Source organism: Mustela nigripes, chromosome X (assembly GCF_022355385.1).
Source record: "Mustela nigripes isolate SB6536 chromosome X, MUSNIG.SB6536, whole genome shotgun sequence".
NCBI classification, from domain to species: Eukaryota; Metazoa; Chordata; class Mammalia; order Carnivora; family Mustelidae; genus Mustela; species Mustela nigripes.
This window is the reverse complement of record NC_081575.1, coordinates 29787707-29799457: the sequence shown is the minus strand read 5'-3', so window position 1 is coordinate 29799457 and position 11751 is coordinate 29787707. Positions and strand designations below refer to the sequence as shown.

General features: G+C 49.4%; 1 protein-coding gene, 1 long non-coding RNA gene and 1 other non-coding gene across 7 annotated transcripts in view; 1 reads left to right on the top strand and 2 right to left on the bottom strand.

Annotated features, from left to right (window-relative positions):
- Window positions 1-6: 6 nt before the first annotated feature.
- Window positions 7-4525, bottom strand: RPL39 (ribosomal protein L39). The gene is made up of 3 exons (XM_059385458.1): window positions 4428-4525; window positions 2709-2812; window positions 7-254 (listed from the first exon to the last, which is right to left on the bottom strand). Exons 1-3 carry the CDS (start codon window positions 4428-4430, stop codon window positions 206-208), a joined length of 156 nt encoding a protein of 51 aa, XP_059241441.1. The 5' UTR covers window positions 4431-4525; the 3' UTR covers window positions 7-205.
- On the bottom strand, window positions 756-887 carry LOC132007961 (small nucleolar RNA SNORA69). The gene has a single exon (XR_009401506.1). It is a non-coding gene; the product is annotated as a small nucleolar RNA SNORA69 (small nucleolar RNA).
- A 40-nt stretch (window positions 4526-4565) lies between the features above and the next one.
- The window catches only part of LOC132007331 (uncharacterized), a 9484-nt gene continuing 2298 nt past the window's right edge, over window positions 4566-11751 (top strand). The window contains exons 1-3 of one of the 5 annotated variants that reach the window (XR_009401312.1): window positions 4566-4651; window positions 10171-10328; window positions 10522-10609. This is a non-coding gene — a long non-coding RNA (uncharacterized LOC132007331). Of the gene's footprint in view, window positions 4652-10170; window positions 10610-11751 lie in introns of all 5 variants that reach the window. The other 4 variants (XR_009401311.1, XR_009401309.1, XR_009401310.1 and 1 more) reach the window with 4 other exon arrangements.

Below are 11751 nucleotides of genomic sequence, written 5' to 3'. Positions count from 1 at the left end.
TACAGCTCAAAGGCCTCACGTTTATTACCAAACCAACCCACTAGTGCAGAGCTATAGTAACAGAAAAATCTTTCGCTGATAAATGGTATCTATTGGCCAGGCAGAAAGGTGTTTACAGGGTGATGGAATAGAACACATGATCCTCAAGTAGCTTAATTAAATACGTGGTGCCAATTAGGTGTGTCATCGCATGATGTGGGACGCCTTAGAGACCCAGCTTGGTTCTCCTCCAGTGCCTCCTCTTGGAGTTGTACCTGCACAGAAAGACACTGCTGGTTACGAGGGCAGTCTGACCTCAATTCCGCTGCCCCCATTCACCACAAACCCTGCCTTGTCAGTACCATAAAATCCTCAAAGCCGACGGGTCCCTTTTCCCTTCCTTTAACAGGTTTGGCGCTCTCTCTGGAGAGTCAACAGTGATTTGCTAGATGTGTTTAAGAACTCATCAATTCAAATCTTTACCTCTCGAAAGGATTCCAGGCTAGGAAAACACACTGGTTCTTAAAGGGAGACTGGACCAGTGGGGAAGCTCTTGCCCCTCCCAAGAATACCCCCACCTACTTTGGATTCATACCCCGGGGGCTAGACCCAGACACATTTCTTTCGAACACTCCCCAACTTCATCCAAAGCAACATTTCTACCCATGGGTCACCCACAAGTAAAAGCCCCCACATTCATTTTTATGAAAGGTCAACAACACCCTCGATCATTTCAGTATCAAAGCAAGAGATCTGCAGGGCTAAGGCTACCTCAGAATTGTCCGTGTCACTCGGTCACGACTTTACCCTCATGAAGGCAAAATCAAACAGGACTGACACAGATTTTCTTTCAGCAGGATAATGTCAGTACGTCCACAAAAGGAAGCACTGTAATTGCAACCTGCTTTTAATACACCTTTAAAAAAAAGATTGTATTTATTTATTTGACAGAGAGGCAGGCAGAGAGGGAGAAGCAAGCTCCTGGCTGAGCAGAGAGCCCGATGCGGGGCTCGATCCTAGGACCCCGACATTGTGACCCGAGCCGAAGGCAGAGGCCTAACCCACTGAGCCACCCAGGTGCCCCTCAAAACACTTTTAAAAAGCTGTAAGACAGCTGACTTTAACAGAAAGATCATTCAACTGTTGCCAGTTCCTTGGGGCTGAGTTGTACACTTTTAACCACACATTTTTTTCATACTGCACAACACCCAAGAACAGCAGGTCCCACCACCAGATGGGCGTATGACAGAGAAACCCATGTTCACGCCAACACATTAAAAAGGGGCTTTACAGAGTGTCAGGGTGGCTCAGTCGTTAAGCATACGCCTTTGGCTTGGGTCATGATACTGGGATCCTGGGATCGAGCCCCACACCAGGCTCCCTGCTTAGCAGGGAGCCTGCTTCTCCCTCTCCTTCTGCCCCTGCTTGTGTTCCCTCTCTCGATGCCAAATAAATAAATCTTTAAATAAATCAAAGGGCTTTACTATGGATGGCTGAGATTCTCAACAGAAACCCATCATGTGCATACAAGGGCTGAGCTGCCAAAGTAACCATTTGGCCAAGCGAATGGTTTTCTCAGCATCATTCTGATGGCAACACCAGGGGTTTTACAATCCAGCTGCAGTTCTAATCTATTAATATAAATATAAATGATGGAGGCCGGTGTTCGGTATACAGTAACTAAAGGCAGCAACTAACTGGCCTAGAAGGTGCAAGAGTATGATTTTCACTTGTCTTTGTAACCAGCTAGAAGAATTAAGGAAACAGGCCCCCACATTCACATCTTGGTCTTCAAACCAGCAAACTATTCCCACTTAGACTTGTAATTTAATCAAATCAGAGTCCATACTGGAGTCACGATCTTGGCATTCCTCAGCTTCGAAGTCTACCTTGCGAAAGGGACCCAATGGCTAGGCCCGCTCTATGGTCTCAGCTTAAACAAAAAGGCTTTTCAAATAAAAATTTTGGTAACAGTATTTGCTTCCTCTTCCTTTGTGGTCTTTTGGGCTCACTTATTTGGGAAAGCCAGAAAAATCTACTACTTCATTTTAAACCAATCCAAGTTCTGGAAGGTGTTTAACTCACAGGGGCTTGTCACTGGATGCAAGCCCTTGAGCAAATACCACCAATTTTTGATGCTTATTTTTCTTCTTTTGGAGACCTGTCTAAAGGTACACCTGGCCCCCCAGAGAGCAGTGAGACTGAAAGGTGCACCGGAGACCTGAGTTTTAGGTTTAGCTTTGCCTGTTAGCCTAGGTGACCCTGGAGGCCCTCTGTAGCCATTTGAATAATGTTTTTTCCCCAAAACCATCAATTCAACTTCTTCTGCAGTGGAGAGCAATCACCCAATCTTTCAAAAAGATAAACACCTCAAGATGGACTGAGTGAGCAACATGGTCTTCCCCACTGTGATGAGTAAGGAGGACAGCCTTCCACCTTACCTTCTGGCACAGACTGAAAACAACAGGAAATTAACAAATACTGGCATGTCTACCCAGAATCCCAGCTGTGGCCCGGGCTGCCGTACAGAAACATGGAGGAAGCACTTTGTAAAAACGACCATAGGGCAACCCTCTCGGGTCCCCTCCCTCCTCAGGAGCTTTGTACTATCACTTTGCTATCACTCAATAAACCTTGCTTTGCTGCCCACCAAAAACCTAATTACCTAAACATAAAATAAAATACAACAGCAACCACAAAAACAAGCAGGTGGTTGTGGGGGTCCTTACCTGATTTTATTACCAGTTTTCATCCGAATCCACTGGGGAATGGGACGATTCTGCTTTTGTTTCTTGGCCAGGAATCGCTTGATCCTGAAAGTCTTGTGAGAAGACTGGGAAGGAAATGTAATCAATTTAGACAGCAACACCAAGAGCTTGCTCCACTGATTCAAAGTCAGACGCCCTCAATCCACAAACATCTGAATGCTTCACCTATACCAAAACCAACGTTCTCAATGCTAAACTCATCCTTCCTTTGCTTTGTTCCTCACAACTTCTGGAGGCAGATACCATAATCCCCACCGTTCGAGTAAAAATCAGCAATAAAAGTCAGGAAAGCAAGTAACCCACCCCAAATCAGAGTATTAACGCACAGAGCTGGGATCCAAACCTAGATCATGCATGCTCCAAGGCTAGGATAACTTCCAGTTGTCCCTGCTGTCACCCCAGGACCCAGAGGACCATTGGGGATGGCTGGAGAACTTGGTTTTCTCAAAAGAGCACAGCTTTTTGTCAACCAGAACAATCTAGCGCTTGCAAGTCAAGGAGTTTCAGTGCACAATGTTAAACAGGGATAGCTAACCACACGGAGAGCGCATGCGCCAGAGCGAGGGGCGGAGCAGGAGGAGTCAGTGCCCAGGCAGAGCCGATTCCTCGCTGAGGGCGGAGCCAGATGCAGGCCTGGACCCCAGGACCCTGAGATCACGACCGGAGCCGAAATCAGGAGTGGACCGCTTAAACGACTGAGCCACCCAAGCGTCTCCCGCCCCTTATCATTTTGGCATTAATTCTACTCTATTAAAATATATTTTCAAGGACGACTTTCCCAATTTCTCATTTCATTTTTTGCCTTTAAGAGCTTGGGTCATCCAAGTCCAACCTCGTCCACTCCCACTCCTCCGTTTGCCGTACAATCCGGAAATGGCAGGAGTGGTAGTCTCAAGTCTGGCTAACGTGGTCCAACACACCCTTGCACCTTGCGTAACAGGGGGCCATTATAAAGAAGGCAAAGACTACATCCTTGTCTCCCAGCTCACTAGAGCAGCTGTAAATTTCCTACCAACTAAAAAAAACCAGATACCGATCCCTCTCCATACCCCGAAACATACAGCAATTTTAATTTCTCAGAAAACGATCACAGGTAAAACCCACGACCACAATTGTCCGCAGCGGGCATTTTACTAAGAACGCCCGAATAGCACGCAGATCCACACCGCGGCACCCCTTCCAGGTGCTTCCACGGGGAGATGCTAAGTCCATGAACAAAGCACTAACAAATCCCGTAAGCTCCTAACGTGGTATGATCCTGGGCGCCACCTTAAAAAACTTCCAAAAAACCAGCAGACCCCATTCCCTTCTCGATGCCTGGCACATGCGGCGGGCACCCCACTGTCTGGCCACGATTTCTGGAGTGGACACCCCTCCCCACCCCAGAACCACAGTTCGCTCCAGAAGGGCGAAGGCCAGTGGGAAGCCCTGCTAGCCGGGGCGGCGCACAAAGCACCACCCCTCGGCCCTCGCATCGCCAGAGTAGCCAGCCCCTCTCCAATCCCTTGCTAGCTTCCCGCCAGGCCCGCGGGCTGGAGCGGTGGGCCGTACTCGACCTTCCCTGGAAAAAGGGCTTAAAAGGGCCCCCGCACCTCGATGTAGAGTGCGGCGCCGGCGAGCTCGCAGAGACCTCAGGTTTCGGGAACCCACCCCAGAGCCGATGGGAACGGATGAACTTACCATGGTCAATTAACAGCGCGCAGCACACAGCAGGATGGCGGCGAAAAAGAGAAAGGAAGAAACGGCCGGAAGGACGTATTTAGAAGACGCAGCGGAGGGCGGAGCTTAGAAGCCAGAGCGAGGCTCAAATCCCCCGCTCCGCCCCCGCGTTCGTCCGCGCTACCGTGGGAATTTGGCAAACCGGGTCTGTGGATGAGAAAAGGGATTCCCTTTGCAACACTTCCGTAAGTGCGTTCCTCGGGAGCCTGTCAGTGTGCTAAGGACACCGTGCTTCGTGGGTGAGGCCCGCAGCCCGTGGTAGATGCCACAGGGGGAGCCCTTCCCGAAGGCGGAGGGAGCAGAGTGGGCGGGGCTAATGTCCAGGGCAGGCGGGGGAGACGTCACGTCCGAGTACAAGGTCCTCTGGTCCCGGGCTTGGGAGGGAGAGACCGGAGGGCTAACCTCCGCAGGTTGGCCCGGCAGCACGCATCTCGGCCCTGTCTTGATCTGGCCGGGCCGCGCTGGACGGGAAGGGATGGTGATGATGGAGGAAGCAAAAGACGGCAGCGGGGGCTGCCCTAGGAGGGTCCGGTAAGCCCAGGCAAGAGGTTGCTAATCGAGGTCTGAGCGGAGAAAGTTCGGGACAACCTTTAACTTGGCTGCTAGGAATGCCAGGCTTTTAACCCACTTTGCAAAATATATGGGAACTAATGGCATACGTTTTGGATGTTAATGATCCCCGTGTTCGTGGTTTTTTTTCTCCACATTTAAAAAACAAAAACCTCTCTGTGCATTTGCAGTCACCTCAAGCGGTTTTGTACCAGTAGATTAAGGTGAGGGTTTTTAACCTGGGGTCCACAAATGGTCCATGGGTAGAATTCACAGAATACATGAACTTGAATGGGAAAACAAAAATCACAAATTCGTTATTATCAAACTGTCTGAAATCTAACCCTTTATTTACAAAGGTAGGCAGCAAACTGTAGTGGCATTAACATTACCTGAGACTTTGTCACCAGTGGAAATCAAAGGTGGTTTCATATTACATTGCAGTTGATGGAGGCCTCTTGAAATATCATTTATAAACTCATCACTTCTTTGGAATTACAGTACAGTAGACCCTTGAACAATATGGTTTTGAACTTCATGGGTCCACTTATAGGTGGATATTTTCTAATAATACAGTACAGAACTATAAATGTGTTTTCCTTATGATTTCCTTTTTAAAAAAATTTTTTTATTTTTTTTAAAGATTTCATTTATTTATTTGACAGACAGAGATCACAAGTAGGCAGAGAGGCAGGCAGAGAGAGAGAGAGAGGAGGAAGCAGGCTCCCTGCAGAGCAGAGAGCCCGATGCGGGGCTCGATCCCAGGACCCTGGGATCATGACCTGAGCCGAAAGCAGAGGCCTTAACCCACTGAGCCACCCAAGAGAGAGGGAGAATCTTAAGCAGGCTCCAGGCCCAGTGCAGAGCCCATCACAGGGCTTGATCTAACGATCCTGAGATCATGACCTATGTGGAAATCAAACCGACTAAGCCACCCATGAGCCCCCTTATGATTTTCTTAATAACCTTTTCTCTAGCTTACTTTGTTTTAAGGATGCAGTATATAATATGTATAATGTATAGAATATGTGTTAACCGATTGTTTACATTATCAGTAAGGCTTCTGGTCAGCAGTAGGCTATTAAGTTTTGAGGGAGTCAAAAAGTTACATGCAGATTTTCCACTGCGCTAGGTTGACCTCTCTAATCCCTGCATTGTTCAAGGATCAACTATAGTTATTAGACCCATAGGAGAAGTATGTTAAGAAGACTTTTAAAATAAATTTAATCAATTTTGGGGCTCCTGGGTGGCTCAGTGGGTTAAAGCCTCTGCCTTCAGCTTAGGTCATGATTCCAGGGTCCTGGGATCGAGCCCTGCATCGGGCTCTCTGATCAGTGGGGAGCCTGCTTTCTTCTCTCTCTGTGCCTGCCTCTCTGCCTACTTGTGATCTCTCTCTGACATTTCAACCGGCACACTAGCTCCTCCTCTGCTCCCCTCCGCTCCCCCTCCAGCTCGCCTCCAGTCCCCCCCTCTGACTCCTACTCTTCAGCCTGTGTCCCCTCAGGGCCACCGGGAGCAGGTAGAGCAGGTACCAGGGAGGGTAAATAGTCTTTTTAATTCTTACAGCTTTATAGGGGCGCTCTTCATTCTACCTGGATTTCCTTCTTCCTTGCATGCTACCCATTCTGTTTCTTTTGCTGATTCTTCCTTATCTCAAATCCTTTTTGACATTAGTGAGCCCCAATGTTCAGTTGTGGACTTCTTCTCTTTTCTATATACACTCCCTCCTTTGACAATTTCATCCAATATCAAGGCTCTAAATTCTCTTGGTTTATGATACCCAAACATATATCTCCAGCTTGGACCTTCCTTGAACTCTTGCTACCTTCCCAACATCCAGTTAGATGTCAATTACATGTCCAATATCCAGTTAGATGCCTTAAACTTAATATGTCCCCAACAGCCCTCCTGATCTTCCTCCCCCCACCCACCCAACAAGGTCCCTCAAAGTCCCCCATTTAAAACAATGGCACCTCCATTCTTCCTGTGGCTTGGGCTACAGTTTATCTTCCACTCTTCTCTCTCACATCCCACATTGGGTTTGTCAGCAAATCTGGTCAGCTTGACTTGGAGGTGTATCCAGAACCAAGGACTTCTCATCACCTCTGCACGGGTCCAAACCACCCGCTGTCACCTACATAATTTTAAGGCTCCTCGCTGGTCTCCCTTCTTCTGTTCGCTGGTCTCCCTTCTTCTGTTCTGGCTTCCTACAGCAGCTGGAGTGACCTTTTCAAGTCCTTAGGCAGATCACATCAGTCCTCTGCTCAACACTCTCCAGTGGCTCCCTATTCCTCTCCTAATAAAAGACAGTACAGGAGGGGCACCTGGGTGGCTCAGTTGGTTAAGCATCTGCCTTCGGCTCAGGTCATGATCCTGGGGTCCTGGGATCGAGCCCCATATCAGGCTCCCCATGCAGTGGGAAGCCTGCTTCTCCCCCTCCCACTCCCCCTGCTTGTGTTCCCTCTCTTGCTGCATCTGTCAAATAAGTAATAAATAAAATCTTTTTAAAAAAAAATTTGCCATGGCCTGAAAAGCCCTACCCAGTTGGTTGGACTACCTTACCTCTCCGACCCAACCTCCTGCTATTCTAACGCTCACTTAGTTTGCTAAAGCCTCACGGACCTCCTTGCCCTTCCCTACACACTCCAGACACAGTTCTCTTCACAGCCTTAGTCCTAGGTGTTCTCCCTGCCCAGGACTCCCATTTCCCCAGGTAGCCTGTGGCTGGTCTCCTCATGTTCTGCAAGTCAAGGCTTAGATGTCTCCGGTTAAGAGAGACCACTTACCCCCAACATTCTATAGCCCGACTCCCTGCTTTTCTCGGTAATACTTAGCACCTTCCTGCCTGTCATATCACTTATTGGTCATCTAATTCCACGTTGGAATGAATCTCAGTGGGGGCAGAGAGGTTTTTTTTAACTTTTTTTTAAATATTTTATTTATTTATTTGACAGACAAAGATCACAAGTAGGCAGAGAGGCAGGCAGAGAGAGAGGAGGAAGCAGGCTCCTCCCTAAGCAGCGAGCCCGATGCAGGACTCGATCCCGGGACTCGATCCCAGGACGCTGGGATCATGACCTGAGCCGAAGGCAGAGGCTTAACTCACTGAGCCACCCAGGCACCCCTTTTTTAAACTTTTTATTTTGAAATAATTAGGGGTTCATGAGAACTCCCCCAAACCTACAGAGAAGTCCTGTGCACCTTCCACTCAGCCTGCTGGAGGGTCCGTGTCTTTCTTCACTAATGTAAATTGACAGGAGAATTGACATTGGAAATTGACATTGGAACAATCCAAAGAGCTTATTCAGAATTCACCAGTTATATATGCACTTGTCTGTGTGTGTGTATGTCTGGTTCTATATAGTTTTATCCCATGTGTAACTTGCGGAACTACTACCATGATAAAATACAGAACTGTCCCATTACCACGAGCCTCCATGAGGGCAGGGTGTTTTGTGTTTTTTTTTTTTTTTTATTTTGCCAGATTTGTTTGCTCCCGTACCCCCAGCACCAAGACCCAAGCCTAACACATGGTAGGCCCGGGTGTCTGTTGAACTGAAAAGGGCACTAAGTGAAGGCTGGCCGACTCTGAAGCTAGGATGCCCGCAGTTCAAATACCAACAGCGCAACGCACAAGCCACGTGACCTTGGATCCATTGCTCAGCCTGTCCATGCCTCAGTTCTCTCTTCCAGAAAATGGGGATAAACACTACTGCTTAACTCCCAGTGCTCTGGCAGGCTTCGCAGTCACCACTCAGACATGTCAAGCACCTATGAAGTCCTGCGTTCATATCCACCTGGTCCATTACCACCGTCCGGCTCCATACACGGCAACCGTGATTAATTTCATTCCCTTGTGTTGTAACAGGGCAGACAGTGCTAGGAACCAAATAAACTATTACAAGAATGTTGAAGGAGTGTCGATTGCCAGCTAGGGGAGGAGATAGCATTTGAATCCAGCCTTAGAAGGGGGGCAGTCGTGTTATGGGCTGACTTGAGTTCCCCTATAATTTGTATGTGGGAGCCCTAGCCCCGTCCCTGAGAATGTGACTCTTTGGAGGCAGGGCCTTAACAGAGGTGAATTAGTTAAGATGAGGCTTGCTCCTGTGGACCCTAGTCCAATCTGCCTGGTGTCCTTATCAGAAGAGAGTAGGACACACAGGAAGACAGCAGGGACGTTCAGAGACCATGTGAGAACACAGTGGAAGGTGGCCGGCCCTCTGCAAGCCAGTCAGGCCTCAGGAGAAACCAGACCCGCTGATGCCTTGGCTGTGGCCTTCTAGCCTCCAGAACCATGAGACGTTTCGGTCGTTTGCGGCACCCAGTCTGGCGTGTTGTTAGGGTAGCCGTAGCAGGTGAATACAGGTGGGATGAGGACACGGGCACTTGGGGAGGAGAGCGCTGTAGCCAAAGATCCAGCATGTCACCAGAGTGCGGGAGGCAAGTTTCGGGGGCCAGAATCTAGCAGAGCTGGGTCCCACAGGTTTCAGAAGGGACAAGGGCTGTGAAGAGGCTCCGGGATTTGCCCTCAGGTGCTCCCTGGTGCCTGTGAAAGGTGGGCGCCTACAGATGGGAGGCGAGGAAGGTGGCGAGAAGGGGAGAGAGTGAGCAGTGAGGTGGGGCGGGGCTTGAGGGGACGGAGATGCTTTTAAGATGTTTGCGCGGGAAGAGAAGGAGATGAAGAAGGATCCTTAGGGTGGTGAGCTCAAGAGCTGGTTGTTTTTGGTAGGTCTGTGCAGAAGACGATGGGAAAGAGAGAGATTCAAGTTGCAAGGAAGTGCAGGTATAGTGGGAACACATGGCAGGCTGAAGGGCATTGGAGAGGAGCTTCCCTTGAAAAGAACAGTCATTTCTTGCAGTGGGAGGGAAGATGAAAAACATGAAGAGACAATGTTTTTTGTAAATTAAGTTTCTAAGTTCTGTAAATATTTGGGACGCCTGGGTGGCTCAGTTAGTTAAGCGGCTACCTTTGGCTCAGGTCATGATCTCAGGGTCCTGAGATCGAGTCCCGCATCGGGCTCTCTGCTTGGCGGGGAGCCTGCTTCTCCCTCTGCCTGCCTCTCTGCCTACTTGTGATCTCTCTGTCAAATAAATAAATAAAATCTTTAAAAAAAAAAAAAAGACACTAAAACATTTGCCACCCTTTCCTCTCCAGCAATGACAACAAACTCCCAGCGACCCAGGGTGGCGGCGCTGATCTCATAAACATCCACAAGCACGTGGTACAAAGGAAGCCAGACAAAAGCACGAGTGCTGTATGATTCCATTTACGGAAAGACACAAGCCAGGAGAACGGACCCTGTGCCATGAGAAGTCAGGGTAGTGGTGATCCCTTGCAGGGTGGGGGGCGCTGGTCATATTCCGTTCCTCGCTCTGGGTGCTGTATCCGTGGGTGTGTTTGCTTTTGTGATGGTTCATCTAGCTGTACCCTCTGGGTCTGTGCACTTTTCTGTGTGGGTGTTCTGTTTCAATGTAAAGTTCAAAACATATCGACCTGGGTCTACAGACAAAGCTGTAGATGAAACGGTTCACAGACGACTTTTCTGCCATCCCAGTCGGCCCCAGCCACCCCATCGGCTATTTCGTTCCCGTAGGTAATTTTTCTAAGATGCTGAGTTCTCCCTCCATTGTTTCTTTGGGGAAATATCTGGATATTTTCTTTTTTTTTCCTTCCTTTAAGATTTATTTATTTATTTGAGAGAGGGGGGAGCTAGTGTGCAGGAGCAGGGGGAGGGACAGAAGGGGAGGGAAAGAGAGAATCTCAAGCAGACTCTCCTGCTGAGCGTGGAGCCCGGCCCCGGAGCTCGATCCCATGACCCCAAGGTCGTGACCTGAGCCGAAACCAGGAGTCGGCCACTCGGCCACTCGGCCACTCAACCGACTGAGCCACCAAGGCGCTCCCTGAATATTTTCATTTTCATGACACCTCAGATATTCATATCATTTGCATAAGCCCCACCCCTGTCTTCCTATGATAAAAGCAGCCCCAGGCACATACAAGAGGGAGCCGGTGATGGGGATGGATGAGAGCGAGGGGGTGCATGGCAGGTGGGGTGGAGTGCAGGAAATGAGGCACCCCGGCCCTCGTGCAGGGGGTGAAGGCCTCTGGAGGAAGCGGAGAGGATGCGGAACAGATGTGTGCACTCGCTGGACAAGTCGCATGCCCGTACCGTGTGCAGTAGCGGGATGGACGGTACTGTCGTTTGCAGCCCAGGGTGGCCCATGTGCTGGGAGCGGTGAATGGGATCCCGGGAGAGCACAGAGTACCCCTTTCCCCAGCCCGGGCAGGAGAAGGTCAGGGAAAAGGTCTTCAGAGAAGTGGCTGCCTGACGGAAATCCTGATGAAGGAATGGGAAGGGACAGAGAAAGGGAGTGAGGATGGCTTTCCAGGAAGAGGGAACACTGTGTTTGCAAAGGTGTCGGACCCTGACCCAGTATCCCGGGCCTGCCGGCTGAGCTTGATCCTGGAGGCCCACAAGCTGTGACTTCAACTTCGACTTTGACCTCTACTTCTACTACTACTACTTCTTCTCCTTCTCCTTTTTTTTTTTTTTTTTAAGATTCCTTACTCATTTATTTGACAGAGAGAGAGATAGTACAAGCAGGGGGAGCGGGGGCAGATGGAGAGAAGGAGAAGCAGGCTCCTCACTGAGCAGGGAGCCTGATGCAGGGCTCAATCCCACGACCCTGGGATCATGACCTGAGCCAATGCAGACGCTTAATGACTGAGCCCCCC

What these genes read in the sequence shown, in the direction of transcription:
- RPL39 (XM_059385458.1), bottom strand. An exon ending in AAAACTGGTAATAAAATCAG is followed by an intron (nt 255 to 2,708) that starts GTAAGGACCCCC and finishes CTTTCTGTGCAG; the next exon opens with GTACAACTCCAAGAGGAGGC.